Source organism: Podarcis tiliguerta, assembly GCF_965153285.1.
Source record: "Podarcis tiliguerta genome assembly, chromosome: 7".
Classification (NCBI taxonomy): Eukaryota; Metazoa; Chordata; class Lepidosauria; order Squamata; family Lacertidae; genus Podarcis; species Podarcis tiliguerta.
The window spans coordinates 27704375-27723630 of NC_139540.1; the positions used below are offsets into that span (position 1 = coordinate 27704375).

General features: G+C 37.4%; 1 protein-coding gene across 5 annotated transcripts in view; it reads right to left on the bottom strand.

The window, feature by feature from the left end:
- Positions 1-419: 419 nt before the first annotated feature.
- WWP1 (WW domain containing E3 ubiquitin protein ligase 1) overlaps positions 420-19256 on the bottom strand; it is a 45737-nt gene continuing 26900 nt past the window's right edge. For all 5 annotated transcript variants that reach the window (XM_083451012.1, XM_083451014.1, XM_083451016.1 and 2 more), the window contains exons 8-24: positions 18630-18969; positions 17091-17186; positions 15144-15318; positions 13668-13722; positions 13504-13588; positions 13280-13408; positions 12864-12936; positions 12698-12769; positions 11498-11586; positions 9290-9449; positions 6532-6665; positions 6299-6439; positions 5264-5384; positions 3739-3843; positions 2868-2964; positions 2626-2698; positions 420-1729 (exon numbers count right to left, since the gene is read on the bottom strand). In XM_083451012.1, coding sequence (XP_083307138.1) covers positions 1630-1729; positions 2626-2698; positions 2868-2964; positions 3739-3843; positions 5264-5384; positions 6299-6439; positions 6532-6665; positions 9290-9449; positions 11498-11586; positions 12698-12769; positions 12864-12936; positions 13280-13408; positions 13504-13588; positions 13668-13722; positions 15144-15318; positions 17091-17186; positions 18630-18969 — 2045 coding nt within the window. In that variant the 3' untranslated portion in view covers positions 420-1629. The remainder of the gene's footprint in view (positions 1730-2625; positions 2699-2867; positions 2965-3738; positions 3844-5263; positions 5385-6298; positions 6440-6531; positions 6666-9289; positions 9450-11497; positions 11587-12697; positions 12770-12863; positions 12937-13279; positions 13409-13503; positions 13589-13667; positions 13723-15143; positions 15319-17090; positions 17187-18629; positions 18970-19256) is intronic.

A 19256-nucleotide genomic window follows, 5' to 3' on the forward strand; every position in this document is an offset into this window, starting at 1 on the left:
AAGAGACTAAGGTTCCAATCAGAGTAGAAAAATCAAGGTGATATTTTGGTGTAATCATACATATGTGTGTGTAGGGTAACTAACACAAGATAGACAGGAGGTCTGTTAATCAATGCAGTGCTTTTATCAAGCATTCACAGGTTAATATCCATGAATAATAAAGTGTAACAATATGTAGAAAAATAAGATTTTGGCAGAATTAAACTGCTATATTGAGAAAATGAGAGCAAATATAGCAGAGTCGTACTGCATTTACAGTTTTTTTTTGCAGTTTGATATGTTACAGAAATGTTAATTCTAGGAAATCTGTTTCATGTGTGTACAAAACTGTATAAGTTAAATTTAATGGAATTTACAGTGAATATTGAAAGCATGATACAAATGGCAATTTAAAATGTTACTCTAATAAGGAAGCACAATTTGCTAAAAGTAGCATTTAATAATTCACATCAGTAAGTTGTAGAATTTATTACACATATTTGCAGTTTAGCAAATGCCCCTCAATACTGCAAACACAATTTAAATTTTTTATATACATTGTGCACTTATGACAAATAAGCCTTGGCCTATATAAAAACAAAATTTAGAGTTGCTTAATTAGGAACATCTGGATTTTTTTTTCTTGAAGGGATGAGAGTAATGAAGACTAATAGAAAATTAGTTCAGTTGTGCAAAGCATATGTAACTACTTCCATTTGGATTTTCTAGATCCAGATTAAAAAAAATGAGAACAATTCACATTACTTTTTCATATCCTCCTAAATTAATTAGTTTATCAAATGAAATTGAAACATATCACTAATATCTTTTTTTTAAAGCCTGTAAGATACCAGACTGGGACAGAATGTGTAGGAATCTTTTTATTTTTTTCCTTGAAGATTACCTACTGTTCTCTTGGAAATAACCCAAGGTAATATGTAAACAATTTTCAATGCTGCTCAATGAGTTATAATAGTCTGTTCAGCTCCTACAGTAAAAGTCAGAACAGTGGCACCAATGTCTTAACAATCACATTCATCTTATTGTACATTACTCTTGTGCAAGTAATAAAGGCTTTATGACCTCGGCTACACAGAAGTTGGGTTATCAGCTATTACAATTATTATTTTTTAATTCAGCTGACAGAATATCACATTCTATCATTTCAAAAAGCCAGCAGCATTTTTCTACATAGCGAGGATGTGTTTGGCCTAAGCCTTTTAACACCTTTGAAACAGCCATGCAATAGAAATAACCCTTAGAGATGTTGCATAAGTGAGAAGAATACAGAGCAGTCTGCACATTTTCTGAACAAAACCAAGAAAAATACTCCTGACTCTTCTGAATGGCTGTGATGTTTAATAAGTTTACAGCTCTATAAAACTAGAGCTCATTAGTGTGTATTTATATACACATTTTTTAAAATAAAGTCTTTCATGTTCAATTTTATTCTGGCCAGTCTTTGAGGGGAAAATAAATAAAGTAGAGAAGGTAAAACTGTTTTGCATATCTTTGTGGAAGAACGGAGAACATTTTTTAGAGTTCCAGAAAAATCACTGTACAGAAGAAACAGCTTATATATCACTAACTGTGCAATTTTGTTGCTCCAGCCTGCTACAACAAAACTTCACTTTGCCTTGAACTTGTTTTTTATTCTTGTCCAAATCCTTCTGTCTCTTCAATTGCAAAAAGCAGCTTCTCTTTTAGCTGTTCATAGCTTTTATAAGGCGGTAAATCCAAACGATTAAAACTAGGAGAGAAGAGGGGCGGAATCAGACTCTACATCCCATTTGAAAACATCTTTCACAGGACCATATCAATCACAGCTGTTTGATTATAAGCAAGTAATTTTTACCTCTTTAGTACTAAGTAACTCTTGAAGATTCATAAATACCCATGTTAAGCTGAAAATAAATAGCCAGTTTGCAGACCATTTTTGATATGTCCACTTAGATTAAAATACATAGTCAAGTTTACAGATTCAGATTGATTGTCCATAGGCTGATATTGCCCATGAGTTTTGCAGTGTAAGAAATGAACAAAAGATGGAAACATCTGTTTGGCTGTGCTTGGCCAAAAAGGGAAACATAAGGGAGGATACAAATATCCTCAAATATTTACATATTTGTTGGCAGTTTTGTTATTATCTTTGTTATCTGTGCGTTGGTCTGATAACCATTGGATCTATTTATTTATTTGTGCTTTTATCTTGTGAACTGCCCTGAGAACTTTTGATAAAGGGCTGTATAAAAATCTAATTAATAATAATAATAAATCTGTGATTTTTATTATGTAATCTACTCAATGTAAATTTCAATCTGATGGTAGGTTTTTTGCATGTGAAAATCATGCAAATGAAAGACAACTCTTTTTAACTCTACTGGGTCCAATTTTCACTGAGACCCTATGGAAAAGTAGAGGATGTTTGTGCGCACACTCGCTTACTGCTATCTGTTGGGGTAGGGAGTGTGATCTGTAGAATAGCGGAAAGAAGCAAGAGATGGTGCCCACAGCACTTTGAAAATTCCCAATGTGTCCCTGAGCCCCAAAAGGTAAGAAACCCCTGCGAAGAATGGCTGATGTTAAAGAAGCATATTTTAGAACAAAATGTAAGATAACAAGGAAGTCTCTGTTACAACAACTCACCATGTGTGACTTCTTGGTAGCCAGGTTTCCTTGCCAACTTTTTCAATGCAGAATTTCTGAGGACCGTTACTTCCTGAGTAATAAAAAATAAAATTAAAGGTTAAAATGGTATTTTTGTTAACAGCAGGGTAGATATTAATGATACCATATTTCAATAATTGGGAGAAAATGCAGGTTAAAAGGACCAGGGAATGTTACTGTATATTACACATACTTTGCAGTGTATTACGACGTTTTCTTACCCATGAGCTCAGCAAATCCGCCCAGTGGTAATCGGCAAGTACCAGTGACAAACTGCATCAGTCGCATGCGAACTTCATTGTCAGCTTCTTTTATAAACTAAGAGAAATTTAAAGTTTATTTTATTACTTTGAAATGTCAATTGGTTAAGAGCTAACTTTGTGCTTGTGTACCACTACCAGAAATAATTCCTATTAAAAATTACATTTCACTTACCCAACTTTCCTAAACCAAGCAAACTCCCATAGTTTGAGCTTTGAATTACATTTTAAACCTGGTTTCCTAATTTCATTTCATTTCTGAATTGCTTCCCATGAAACACCCCAAAGCAAATAAGAATAAATACATCAAATATGTGTTTATATAATTTGTGTTATGAGTTCAGGGGCTGGACCTCTCTAAATTCCTGCATCCAATAAGTGTTAGAATATAACCAAGGCTTGGGGAGTTAAAACTGTGTGCCAGACACTTCTACTGCCTAGATCCAGAAAATGCTAAAAGCTGATTAAGCCAGGCTGTAATGCTAAGCCCATATATAGTGGTACCTTGGTTTACAACCATAATCCATTCCGGAGGTCCAGTTGTAAACCAAAACAGGTTGTAACCCAAGGCGCGCTTTCACCAATGGGGCCTCCCCCCAAAAATGGGTTGTAATCCAAAAAAAGGGACACACACTTCCGGGTTTGACGTGGTTTTAATCCAAAATGGTTGCAATCCAAAGCAGTTGCAAACCAAGGTACCACTGTACTAATTTCCAGGAGGGAGTTACACAGAAGCCCAGGAAGAAACTTTGGCTTTATTTCTAAAATAAAAACCGTACCAATGTGTAATAATTTCACATCTGCTGACTTTTTCAACAAGAATATATTATACCTGCCAGAACCACATTATTTGCTTGCTGTTTCTTGTATAATGACGATAAACAGTGTTCCTTTGCCAGTCTGCCAAATCAACTTCTTGCATGCCACAAAGCATGACCTGTAAAAAGACCACATGATTTAGCACTGTAGCAGCTTAAGATCCTGAAGCACAACAGCAGATACTGACATGCTTGATATTTTCTTGTCTTGCCCCAAATAAAGATTCTGGAAAAGTGAGATGAAGCTTTCAACAAAATATGATTCACTAACAAATACAGTCATCATATTTTAAAGGATATATTAAATGAATTGGTCTTATTAGTTGTTAAGGAATTGGTTAAGAGCTAGCTGCACAGCAATATGCTCTGTGTGTGTGTGTGTGTGTGTGTGTGTGTGTGTGTGTGTTTGCTACTCCCACATTAGAAGATTCCATAGCAAGAATCAGGGAGACAGCCCATATGGTCGATAAGGGACGTTATATGAGTGAAGGAAGGCAGAAACTGTATAACTTGCTTACTGAAAAGTGGAGCAGCTTTGAGATGTACTGGTGTCACAAAATGCAAGAGAATGTACAACCATATGTACATTTCAAAGAGCAATACCTGATATAAAGGTAAAGCTAAAGGTACCCCTGACCATTGGGTCCAGTTGTGGACGACTCTGGGGTTGCAGCGCTCATCTCACTTAACTGGCCGATGGAGTCGGCGTACAGCTTCCGGGTCATGTGGCCAGCATGACTAAGCCGCTTCTGGCGAACCAGAGCAGCACACGGAAATGCCGTTTTCCTTCCCGCCAGAGCGGTACCTATTTATCTACTTGCACTTTGACGTGCTTTCGAACTGCTAGGTTGGCAGGAGCAGGGACCGAGCAACAGGAGCTCACCCTGTCGAGGGTATTCGAACCACCAACCTTTTGATCAGCAAGCCTTAGGCTCTGTGGTTTAAATCACAGTGCCACCTGTGTCCCTAATACCTGACATACCTGTAATTAAATCTATATACCGTATTTTTCGCTCTATAAGACGCACCAGACCACAAGACTCACCTAGTTTTTGGAGGAGGAAAACAAGAAAAAAAAATTCTGAATCTCAGAAGCCAGAACAGCAAGAGGGATCGCTGCGCAGTGAAAGCAGCAATCCCTTTTGCTGTCCTGGCTTCTGGGATAGCTGTGCAGCCTGCATTCGCTCCATAAGACGCACACACATTTCCCCTTAATTTTTAGGAGGGAAAAAGTGAGTCTTATAGAGCAAAAAATACGGTGTTTCTCTATGTTTTCCTGAGATTATTTTTAATTATTTTCTTTTAATTATGTTTCTTCTTTAATTATGTGAACATACTGAATATGAAAGCTAAAAGTTTTCTAATGTTCACAGCACTTTGAGGCCTGCCTATTTATTTGTGCCTTAGTCAAACACGGACATAAACATTTGCTTGTAGTATTTTTCCTCTTATTATGTTAGTATCAAAGATTCTTGCCCAGTTAAACCACTGCACCACAAATTTCTTGTTAATAAATAAATAAATTTGAATGAAAATTACCTCCAACTCTTTTTCGTCAAAATACTGCAGCCACTGAAGGGGAACAACTTCATTAAACCCATCAAGGAAAGCTTTGGTTTGTTCTTGTACTCCTCGTGAAAACCGCCACTCTGCCATTAGGCTGAAACAGAAGTTTAGAGTTCTAAAAGTGGAATCCTTTATTTAAAAACAAGCTGCAAACATTATACTCTGCTACACTAATTCCACATTTGTATAAGCTCCAGAAACTCCAGATTTATTTATTTTCACATGGTAACTAGAACAGTCTCATATATCCTCTTACCAATACTTTACTCCTAGATGGACGTCTATCCAATTTTTTTGTATGTATTATTGAAAGTTTATGGGCTGGACTCTCACTATGAAAGCTCTGTGAGAAAATGCACATTAAGCCATCTCAAAAGCAAGCCTTTGAGATCTAATACAAGATCTCCCCTCCTCTCTCTCTACACACACACACACAGAGAGAGAGAGAGAGAGAGAGAGAGAGAAAGAGAGAGAGAGAGAGAGAGAGAGAGAGAGAAATGAAACACATTTATTTATGTATACATGCAGGTATGTGTTTATGCACACACATATGTATGTATATTCTTGGCACAAAGTTATGAAAAACTCTGCTGAAATCTTTAGTGTACTATTATAGTAGCATGTATTTGTTTATCTACCCACATTTCTTTCACTTTGAAAATCAGGAAAGTACTAATACTAATTAAAGACTAATACTAGCTGATGTTTCATCTTCCACACCTATTAAATAGCAATACTTGCTCTGCTCAGATACATTGCTGTCAAAATTCGGGCAATTTCTCCTGGGCCCCACACCTCATCCCATTCTGCTTGACAGAGTATTCCAACCCTACAGAGGTCCCTCCCACCCCCATGCCCAGAAGGTTGTGGAGGGAAGAGCTTCCCCCTGCTGACAGAATGTGAATTTCTGCATTGATAGTGATGAAAAAGTTACAAGAAAAATGTTTGACAGTCTATATATATATATATATATATATATATATATATATATATATATATGCACCATACCCAATGTATTCTTCTTTGTTCTCTTCGGTTACAAGTAAGTTTGAGCCTCCTAATTTCAGCTCATGCGAGGTAACTTTTCCTAGAAGCTCCATGTCAACACAGAAGTACATTTCTAAGTTGCACTCTTCAATGTTGTTGTCCCTAAAGAGAAAAATTAACCAAAGATAAATGAAATATAATCACTTTACTAATATGACAGAAAAAATAGTGAACTTCTGAAAAGATTTACAAACCTTATCCAAATTAAGGAATTATAAAATTCAGTATCAATAGATTCCAAATCCTTTATTGTGAGTTTCTTATTTAACATGCGCTTGTAGAATGGCAGGGAAAACCCAGTATCAATGAATTTGCCATGAAACAATGCCTGTTAAGGATTTAAGTAACAACAATTCAGTATTTCAGCTTCAGGTGCATCACTCTGAAAAGTGGTGACTGTTTATAGAAAGTAGTAATCTTAGGGGAAACGAATACCAATGAAATAAACACTCTAAATCAATAAACCAGAAGATAACATGATTCTCATTATCAGAGTAATATCCCTTCAAATGCAGTCTAAACTAGCAGAGCACATCAAAGTCTTGCAGCCAGATTCTCATTACATGAATTATTTAGATGAGTCTACTGCTCAGTACATTATAAAGTTTGGCCAATTAAGGATATAAAGTACATTGAGGTGTCTAACCTGAAGAGAATGAATGAGATGAAAAAAAAATACAGTGATAACTTTTAAGATGAAAGAGTTCTGTTATAAGAATATGCATAGGAACATAAATGTGATTAGCTGCCAAATGCAGAGAGAAAGATTACATAATGCAAATTCAACATGTTGCCACGAGGGGGCTTTCAGATTGTCCCAAGAAGCTCCAGAGAAATTATCAAAGATTCTTTCCTAGTCAAATCTTTTAAGTAGATTAGAACAAGGGAATGTTACAAAACACATTTTCTATACAGTACTGTGTGATTTCTCATTTCCATAGTGCAATTATGAATTTGCTTTTTTTCAATTTGCATATTATTCCTAAGTATGTAAAAATGTAGTAGGAGTGGAGAAACTGTGGCCTTCTTGATATTGTTGGACTCATAATTCCCATAAGCCCTCACATGACCAAAGACAATAGATGCTAAACAACTTTTGTAAAGCCACAGGTTATTTGCCCCTGCTCTATGGGATTTGCCCCATGTTTCCATGCTCCTAAGCTAAATGTCCAATTCCTTAAGCTTTTAAGGAACTTGTTCAATCCCTCTGGTTCCTTTATTTCCATTTTCTGTACAGATCACTTGCATCTTATGTGGGAGTTACGTTCTGGGGATAGCAAGTAAAGCTGAAATAGTCAAAACAACTTCTTGCAACAAGGCGACAGAGAGCTTTTAAGCTTTCAGACTTGCTTACTAGGCTCTGCTGGACCCATCTGAGATCTCATGAGAGCCTTCCAGAGCCTGGTAAGCAAGGCGGAGAGTTCAGAAGTTATTTCCATGCCAGGAAAACCCTGCACAAAAAGAGCTTTTAAGCTTGCCGCCTTCCATGCATTTAATTTGTGTGATTTCAACTGGCCAGTCTTCCAAATGCATAAATTTGAGATTGCTTAAGTTAAACACATGTTAATTGTGAGTGACTCTGACATCGGGCACTCAGCGTAGTTTTGTTAATATGGGGGCACTACAGAGCTGCATAACTGCAACATACTTACTCTTTTATTTTCAGCCTTTCCCTTATACAGTGGTACCTCGACTTCCAAAACGTTCAGAAACCAAGGCGCAGCTTCCAATTGGCTGCAGGAAGCTCCTGCAGCCAATCAGAAGCCGCATTGGGCGTTTGGGTTCCAAAGAACGTTCGCAAACTGGAACACCCACTTCCAGGTTTGCGGTGTTCGGGAGCCAAAACGTTTGAATCACAAGGCGTTCGTCAACCAAGGTACGACTGAACCTCCTTATACTGAACCTGCAATCCTACATATACTTATCTGAGGAGACAGGAATAGGAATGCACTATGAATTCCTGTTTTGCTGATGTGGCATACTGGGCTGATATTTTCAGCAAATTTTCAGTTCTGACCCCAATATTTCATTGCTAGGTAATTACAATTAATTTAGAATTTAATTTAGAAGCCTCGGTAAATATATTTGGTCTCTTCTGCCAAAAAAAAATACAATATGCACTGCTTTTCACTTTCATTGAATCTCCTTTGTCATTCCATTATCCCTTCACTCACTTTGGCGAGTACCTCTTAAATTCAAATGCACCACTGCATCTAGTATAATGCTGGGTCTTTATCCATATTAAATTATAATGAATCATGCCCAGAGCAAGGTATGTGGTTCTTTAACTTCTCTAAAAAGCCATGTTCCAAAGGTCTGGAACCAGTTTGCTGTGAGGTCTCCATACCCCATAAATGCTTACTTGACTGCTTCAACCTGCGGAACTACTGTTACACATGCCACGTAATACCCATTCCACATTTGTAAGAAATCAATATTTTAGTGTGGCAGCACCAACACTTTGTAGCTCCCTGATATCAGGCAGGTACCTTCACTGTGCTTTTTTTCGGTGCTAAAAACATTTTTGTTTAGAAAAGTCTATCCTGATACCTAGAATGTTCATGTGTGTTTTAATTATGCTTTTAGTTTATTGCTGATTTTAATTTTCTGAACGTTTTAAACTGTTGTTAATTATTTTTAGTGGTAGTATTTATATTTTTTTATTTTTGTAAACCACTGAGATTTTTTTTACAATCAAGAGGTATATACATTTTTTGAAATAAGCAAAACATATTTTTAAAAACAAACGAACTCAATCTCTGGTCCTAGAGTCTAGGACAATGATAGAAAATGTACCAATCTCTTCTTCACATGTTATAACCATTCAGAGAAATACTTGATTGAATTGCTGGTGAATGAAATCCAAGTATGACAGACAGCCATGTGTACTCAAATACGAAACACTCCAGAAAGAAAAACATACAGCTTGAAACAAAAAATGATCAAACTCACCATGGCAATAAACCGTCCAATGAAACAGAAATATGAAAGATGATCTGGATTTATTGTTGATGCTGGATTTATCTGTAGGCAGTAGTTGCTTTTTCCAGCATATTCAAATAGACAGTACATAGGGTTCAGCACTTCATGGGAAAGCAAGAAGAACCATTCTCTACAAAAATTTACAATAAATAAAACACAAAAATCTAACACTGGTGTCTCCAAGCATTCATAAAAATTGACATTAAATATATAAGATACAGCCTTATGTCAAAGGTAATGAAGAATGCTTTGAAACAATTTACTGCAGGCAATCACCCAGCTGAACAGACAATATGGCTTTAAACTGAAAAAAGTGGTTTCCCATTGCTGGGTGCAAGCCGGCAGGAAGAGCTTTCAAAGTACTTCTTAGGTTTCTTTCCCAACCTGGCATTCAACTGTCTAGTATTACATGAATATTTGATTTGGCAGTATTATACAATACACACAAGCAGAAAGCCCTGAAGTCATGTGGCCCAACATTTCAATATTTGCAACCTTAATCTGATCTCCCAAGTTACTAACATATGGAAAATGGCAAATCACCCAATAACAGTTTTTATCCTTTTTTCTAGGAAGTCTTTATAATCTGGAGTTATCATCCATTGGCTGTTGCCAGAATTTCCCAATTCTGATTTTTTATATATTTCTGAGTTCAACAACTTTTTGTCTCATAGGTAAAGATAAAGGGACCCCTGACTATTAGGTCCAGTTGTGACCGACTCTGGGGTTGTGGCACTCATCTCGCTTTATTGGCCAAGGGAGCTGGTGTACAGCTTCCGGGTCATGTGGCCAGCATGACTAAGCCACTTCTGGTGAAACTAAAGCAGCGCACGGAAACGCCGCTTACCTTCCCGCCGGAGCGGTACCTATTGATCTACTTGCACTTTGACATGCTTTCGAACTGCTAGGTTGGCAGGAGTAGGGACCGAGCAACGGGAGCTCACCTCATCGCAGGGATTCGAACCGTCAACCTTCTGATCAGCAAGACCTAGGCTCTGTGGTTTAACCCACAGTGCCACCTGTGTCCCTATCTTCTGTTTCATACATTCAATTAAAATCAATTTCTCCACATCAAGAGTGTGCTGCATGCTCACAGCAGAGATTCCCCTTTGCACACAGAAAATGCACAGACCTCATTTGGACACAACAATAAAACATGGCTTATTGTCATGGGAATGGGTCCAAATTAGCCTTGGACTCTCACACTCTTCCTATCAGCACAGCTGGGAGAAGCATGGAAGTGACTGATGCTGCTTCAGACTAATGGCAGTCACAGTTAACTAAAACAATCCAACTTCAAGCCATAATTTATGAATCTTATTTACCAAAGTTAAGATTAATCACAATTTAGGGTATAGTGCACAGATACAATCTACTTGCAAGCTCCAACATCCATATATATATATATAGATGCTGAAAGTCTCGGAAGCTGACCAACTACCCAGTTAAGAGTCTTTTCCCATGGTATATACCTCCTACCTTTGCAGAGGAAAAGCCCCTTGCTATTCCATAAAACTGCTCTGAATAAACCTAGTATGCATGCAGATTTCCTTCACTGCTGAGGACTGGGCTTCAAGAAAATATTTGCCACTGAGAAGATTTCAAAAAGGAGACTTGAACTCAGTGTATTTCCTCTCATCCTAAACCTAGAAAGCCCCTTTGCTGCCAAAGATTATGAGAGGAGAGACTTGCTTGGGGAAAGATCCAAGTTGTTTTGGTCACAGAAAATGGAATGTTGTACCATCTCAATTTCCCCAATCCTTTGCTTGTTAATTACGTTTTAAATGTCAAGTCTCTCCACTTTCCCCTATGACTTTTTTCCAGACCACACTTCAAACCTCGATAAGCAAGCATATTCTCACAAGAAAACTGTTAAAGCAGGTGGCGCTTAGTCCTGCTGGCCACATGACCCGGAAGCTGTACGCTGGCTCCCTCGGCCAGTAAAGCGAGATGAGTGCCGCAACCCCAGAGTCAGTCACGACTGGACCTAATGGTCAGGGGTCCCTTTATCTTTACTTAGCAGCACAATCTCTAATTTAGTTTTGTATCATGCAGGCAATTTCAATAACCCACCTCTCTTTTTTTCTCCAAATACTCCATAAAGTTATGGAGCAAGGTAGGTTTCTAGTCAATAAATACATACAAGAAAAAATTCAAGAGAAATTCTTAATAATTTACCTAGCTAAGCCACCATAATCCAATCCTTCTTCTCCTCTGAATATAACGTACAATCGTCTTCGCAAGTCATAGGGTTTTAAAGCCATGATCTGTATACAAATTGGTGAATGCAAATGAAAGTAATGTTGAACAATACAAGCAAAATAGTAAACAACTTCGTAGAATATATTACACATGAATTTTAATACAATTTGGTGTGGTTTTATATAGAATTAAACAAATTTATCCATTAAAAATTTAAGGGGTGTTTAACTCTCCCAACGTATCTTTTTTCTGCCTCCTTTAATTTGCAGATACTTTGTTCCCTCTCTACAGTTTTTCAGATGTCACTTTCTTCTCTCTTACTACAGTGGTACCTCTAGTTACGATCTTAATCCGTTCCGGAGGTCCATTCTTAACCTGAAACTGTTCTTAACTAGAGGCGTGCTTTTGCTAATGGGGCCTCTTGCTGCCGCTGTACCGCCGGCACACGATTTCTGTGCTCATCATGGGACAAAGTTCTCAATTCAAGGTAACTCTTCCAGGTTAGCGAAGTTTGTAACCTGAAGCGTTTGTAACCTGAGGCGTTTGTAACTCGAGGTACCACTGTACATGCTCCCAGCCAGTTATGGATCATGCAATCCATGAAATGGTGAATTAGTCAATGATGGCTATATAGCATTATCTCTGAAGGAAAATGGGGCAGCACTGCATTTGTGAAGTGGGAGGAAACATCTATATTACCAAGGTAACCGGGTAATGCTCCACACACTTGGTTATGAAGATGGGTTTGTTTTTATCCCTTTCAGGTAACTGAGTAATGCTCCACATTTTCTCAAAATATAACAATGCCTAGACAATGTGGAAATCGTTCCTTCCTCCCACCTCCACATGACAGACAGGCAAATATTTTCCCTCAGTTTATGTAGCCCCAGAATATCCTTTCCTTGAAATGAAAAGCCCTCCCACATGTTGACTCAGTCCTATACAGACTAATTACACAAATGATTTCCTACTAGACACTAGGTAAGTAAAGATTTGTTAGGAAAGAATCTAGCTATTCAAATTATCAAAAGTTAAAAGCTTTCTAACATTTTACAGCTTTAACGGAGGTTTAAAATATGAAATTTCCTTTGTCATATAACAATGTTAAGATGAAGCAAATTCACTATACAGTTTTTACTTTAGTTACCAGGTTTGATAATGTAAACATTGTCTTACCTGTTGGAAGGAATCTTCAAACAATGTTTGTCTGGATACATTGATCTTCACGTGGCTTGGAAGAGCATTTGACTACAAACAGACAGTAAATCATGAAATACAATATGCAAATTTAAAAAATACAAAATGCAAATTGAAATTTACACTATCATTTGATCAGCATTACCTGACACAAGTAGCGGAAGTGAGCTAGCTTCCACCTAAAGCTGCGTTCATAAGCAATTTGTGGTCCTTTATTTCTGTAAGGAAATATAGCTAAATTTACTAAGCAGAAAATTAAGATTTTACAACACTTTCAACTCCTCAGCAGTTTTGTAGATTTCCTTCAGATATAGTGAAAAGGTTGCAGCATACATGCTTCATGCTTCAAGGTCAGTTTTAAAATATCATCTAATGCTTAAAACGTCACACCTCATAAGGTGTAACTCATGTACTCCTTAAACAACCCATGTACATATTGAATCAATTAGCCACCACCAAAATTCATAAGATATCCACTGCCTACTACCTAAGCAGTAAAACTATTACTCCTATGTACTATGAATGCAAATCTTTTAAAATCCCCATCAACATCTCACTTACACAGAGGATTTACCAGTACGAGGATCACTGAAGGTTGTTGTTCGTGTATTATGATCAACAAAGTATCTTACACCTTCTCTGGTGTATCTGATTTCCCAGCCCTCAGGGAGGGGGTCTTCATTTTGTAAGCTGGAAATATAAACGTAATATATTTCTTTAAAACCCCAATCACTTTACACCTACTTTAGCCTCGATCTATGAATAGAAAACACACATGAACATACCCTTGAGTCCGTGGATCTTCCCACTGTGTTGTCTTTGTGTTGTGATTTACAAAATACACTCTATCATTTGAATCAACTCTCCTTTCTGTAATAGAAATGTAACATTTAAAGCAAAGTTAACTATAAATAGGTGTCTATTTCACAAAGCTATTTACATTTCTTACCCCAGCCTGGTGGTAAAGGACCAAGTGGATCATTTTCCGCAGTCAGCATTGAAGCCTAGTGAAGACATAAGACAAAACATACAAAAATATATATTTTTTTAAAAAATTAAAACATGTCTATACAAAATACTATTTCTATATTTAACAAGCTTCTCTTCACAACTAAATTTAAATGATTTATTTTAATTTTTTGTACATCCTTTCTATCCTACCATTTCCAGCTTCAGATTTCCAGGTGGCTTTCTTTCTTTCTTTCTCCACAACAGACAGGCTGAACATGTGCTGTGTGATAGGTAGCACTATTCACTTTGCAAGCTTTCTTCACAGAGAAGGTGATATAGAAAGAAGGCGTCATCTCCTTGTCTACTGTAATTCAGCTCTTTTTTATTCCAGGTGGCCTGTTGATAACTTTGCTTCTAACTAGGTAGAACACTTCCCATGTTCGAGGTCAACACAAGTAGACTAAATCTGGACTGCATTTGTACAAGAAGGTGATCACTTGGCTTTTCCACTTTTTGTAAACTGTTGTGGGTACCCACCATAGAACAATATATATACTCAAGATTGTATGATCAATCACCCTCTGCTCTTCTAAACCCACATGGTTATCTGCACATAGGGAAGAAATGCATCTCAGACACCTAGTTTAAATAATTTGGAATATCAATACAATCTAAGCAACAGAGTTGTCTAGTGAAATTCAGATTTAAATAAAAACAGTTCAGAATTGTCCATAAAGCACAGTGATCTCCACAGAGATTCTGCACTGTGAACGTCAGTGAAAAGTTGGCACACTGGCTACAGTTCTGTTATTGGTTGTTCATCTTCTTCAGATAGATTCATAACATAATCAACTTGCAAAAGGAATGGGACAAGACTAAGTTTAGTTGCACTTCGTTCATGTTCAAATAAATGAAGCTGACTTTTCACATTAATTTCAGTACAATGTATGTGAAACTAACTTATGACTAGATCCAGCCAGTTTGCTACCTCTGAAGACACAAATGAAAAAACAACAACACAAGTTTCAAAGCTCTAGCTTGAAAGCTAAGCCTTAACAATGAGGCACTGTAAGTCTTCAGGATACCCTGCACCTATGAGTTCCTCCTTTGAATTCAGACATAACAGCAAACCAGCGTTATCAAAAACTTCAGCTACAAAATCGGTTTCAAACACCAGCTTTGGTGCAGAGTTCCCCAGCATTAAGCCAGAGTTCATTACACCTAAACCAGGGGAATCTGGAATAACAATTATTAACAAATGGAGATAGTAAGTCAGAACTCGATGGTTTATGAAGCTATGGACAAATGTCCAAACAAGCCAATCAAGAAACCATAGCTTTGTAATACATCTGAACCCAGCCATGATATGTAACATGGTCTCAGTATGCAGCTGCATATAACATGCATCAAACATCTAATGGAAGGCAAAGAGAAAAACAAGAACTCAAAATGTTTCATAACTTTGTAAATTTACCGAATAGAGGTATCGTTGGTTAAACTGTTGCATAGCTCCCTGCAGTTGATTTCGCTGGGACTGCCATTGTTCAAAGTTTCTGACAGATTCCATCGTAGGTCGTTGCCATGTTGTTGTTCTTGTATTATGGTCCACATAATAAACTCTGCCACGATCATCCACCCTTCTTTCCCACCTAAGAAACATTGGAAGCTATTTTCTTTCCAGTCAAAATGCAAAAATAATTTACTACATTTTCTTCATCATTTTGCCTTATAAATCTAAGCCTTTCAAATGTTCTTTCTAATTACAATATTATAAAATAAAGTGTAGGATCAGAAAACAAACACAGACTTAAATACCTGCCTCAGAGTTTCTGCCAGTGTTAAGTGGCACAAAGTCATTTTTTGAAACAGTTTAAGTGACAGAATAGTGCATGCTAAATCTTAGTTGTACTGTCTCCTGCAGTAGCAACACAACTGAATTTTGCTTCTTCTGGTATCAGTGCAAGTTCTGAAACATGCACGCAGGAAAAATATGCAATTTTCTTCTCTCAAGAAAGGAAGGAATTAGAATGCAAAATAAGCACAAACTAAATTTGCTTTACAAGCAAAGAAAAAAACCCCGAAATAAAGGTCTATGACAGAATTCTAAAGTGAGAAATCTGCTGCAAAGTCAGTTCTCAATCTTGTAATCAAAGCATTTGAAAACTAAGGCCAGACATCCCATTTGTAAGCGTAAAAACATGTAACTGAAATGCATATTCTTATTTATCCCAACCTCCTTAGCAAATTGTAGATTGTATGCTCCTTGGAGCATGGATTTATCCTCTATTTTGTAAAGCACGAAATACGCTGATAGAGCTATAATATCAATAGTTACATGGTCTAAATGAGAGCCATTCGAAGCTTTGGATACAGAGGCTACTCATCCCTCCACTTAGGAGCAAGCTGCTGGTGAGACTCGCTGAAAGTCATCCCAAAAAAAACCTAACTAATTTGAATACAGAGATGTGGCAGTATGGCCTAATTCAGAGCAATCTGAACTTTTCTATAAAAGAATGAACAGAACAAATAGATAAAAAGCAAGGTATGCTCTGCCATTTCAGCATTTTCCTCCAGCTTCCTGATATCACTACCAGCAGATGACAAAATTCAGTTACTTGCATACCAAAGTTTTTAGAGGACAGTAGTATTACAGTACCAACATGCAAAGAAAACTACAGAAAAATTCATTTACTATAGTTTGGATCCTAAAGTATTAAATTAATAATGTTCAAACAACTCCCGTCACCTCTTCCTTCTGTAGACCTCCATCTAATTTTGGGTGACTTCCCCACCCCTGTATCAGCAGGCCCTACATCACATCCAATTGTTTAGGAGGGTCCCTCACCCTTCAGAGGGCACGGATGACCGAGGGAGAAAGAACAAGAAAGGGGAACTTGTCTTCTTTGAATGTCTTTGAGTTAATGTACCTTAGGAGCCACATTTATGGGTCTTTAAAAAATAAAGATACATGAGTAAGCAATTTTTTTGCATCTCTGCTTCTAAGGAAAATTATTAAATACAGTCATACCTCGTGTTGCGTTTGCTTCATGATACTTTTTTTCAGGTTCCGGTACTTCTGGGACGCAACCCGCGGCGACCCAGAAGTACCGGAAAGGGTTACTTCTGGGTTTCGCCACTCGCGCATGCACAGACGCACAAAATGACGTCACACGCATGCGCAGATGCGGCAAATCACGACCCACGCACGTGCAGATGCGGATTGCATTCTGCTCATGTTGCGAATGGGACTCCAGAACGGATCCCATTCACAACCAGAGGTACCACTGTACAAGCATTTATTTTATTAAGGAATTGCACAGAAAATTCCATAACTACACAATCCTCTAAAAAAAATATTTCAATTTGTGTATTTAGTAAGTAAACTGACACACAGCAAGTCAACATACAACTTATCTATTACCCTGGTGGCAAAGGCTGCGGTCTTTCCCAGGTTGTTGTTCTTGTGTTGTGATCAACGTAATAGGTTCTACCATGAGGATCCTTTCTCTGTTCCCATCTATAAAAATACAAAAGAGGTAAAACACCATTAACAGAAAATAGTGTTGTCACTTTCTGAAAGATTCACTTAATGAATCTTTCCTTTCAGGAACGCTCCAATGCAGTTAAGGGGGCTCACTTTATTCATTTTCAGGAAGCAGCTTCCATTCAAACCATTTTCTCCAAAAAGAGCATTTTTCATCTGCATCAAGGCCTTTTGAAGTCAGTTTGGAGGACTGGATCCAAATTACTTTGTTCAAGTGGCTTTCAAATGGGCTTGCTGTAACCATGAATCATGAATCAGTTTCAGGAGGCCTCTTTGAAAGTGTGTTTTCCACTGCCAAACAGTCCACCTTCAAAGGAGGTTGCTGTAACCTCTAGTCAGCTGACTGGAGGCTAGTGGCCTCTTTTGAGCTTTGACAGCTGTCAATTACCTGGTGTCATTATGACTTTAGGTGGCTAGCAGGTGGGTGGTTGTGCACAATTGTCAAAGTCAGCCCACAAGTGGCAGGGGCTTTAAGGATGCAGCCCACTGGCTAAAATCAGTTCCCAATCACTGCTCTACTCATCTGCAAGCACTGACCATCTTTTGGTCATGCTTTTTATATACAATAGGTTAGATCCAGACAAAATCGGCTGAACTTAGGTCAAGTTAGACATGACTTAAGACACATTGATTTTAATGGGAATTAAGATAAACTAACTTAATCTAAATCCAATTCAAAAAGAAACAGGAAAATGAGGATCACTATGTATCAGACGCAGATGCCAACTGTCCATATGTTTGCTCTGCAACATTATTTCAAGACTGAATAATGTTATCTAGAACATTCATTCTCCTGTTCATCTTCCAACCTGATATGTGTCATCATTTGTCAGCAATGCTCTTCTGCATTCTACAAAGGAAAAACATGCTAGACCCTATGCAAAACAATAAATGGGCATAAATCTTAAAAACTAGTTAAAAATTAGTGAGACAACTCTTTAACCATCCTGGTAAATAACCTTAAAGTGGCAATATTTGAACAAAGGAACTTAAAACATAAAACCACTGACCTACAATACATCAAAAGGATCAATGCAGTCACTTGTGGATTGAACTGGGATGATGGATTTTAAAAACACTACATGTTTCAAGTGGCTTATGAATACCAGGATGTCTGCATCAACAATTGTTTTGTGAATTACTGCTCTTGGTTACATATCTAACACGCTATCTGTACTTTCTAAATTTCATTTTCCTCTGACTTCAGTGTACATGATGTAATATGATGAAATGGACAGCAATCCATTAAAGTTTATGCCATAATAAATTGGTTAAGTCTTTAAGGGTTCACCAGACTCTTTGTTACCTGAACCTGTCCAATAGACAACTAAGGGAATTAATAACATTTCTATATCTAAGGATAACTTTTCTGGTCTAAGCATTATTATATTATTAATGAAAACAAAACCCACATACCCTGGGGGCAAAGGTTCTATGCTGTTGCTACCAGGCTGTTGCCTTACAGTTTCCCCAGACACAGTTGAAGAGTCTCTTGGTTTCGCTGCTTCTGTAGTTACATTACTTCTTGTACTAGAAGATGCAGTATCTGTGGGAGCAACAGCATCAAGCCCAGCAGATACACTGGGAGCAGTTGTAGATGTGTTGCTTTCAGAGTTGCTAGTAACTTCTGTTGCTAAAGAAGGTTCTACAGTAGCTGGAGTACAGTCTACAGATGTAGAAGATGCCTCACCAGAATCCATAAGAGTTTCAGAGGCAGAATGATTATCAGTCTCCATCATAGTTGACTCACAATTAACTGGGATGCAGAAAAAGAGAAGATATTGTATTGACAACATAAAGTTACATCCTGAATTTTAAAAGATAAAGGAAAATTGAGGTCATAATAAAACAATAAAAATATTATAAAAATAAAAAGGCAACATTTAGATGCCTGGTGTAAAAAAGATGAGACCCATAAATGTATTAGTCAGATTCTTCTTTCCTCCTCAGGCTCCACAAACAGTGTTTTTACTTCACTCGAAACTAAGTAGTAGAAGTTTATTATTTAGTTCGTTCGTTTAGGAATTGCTTCCTATTAACTAC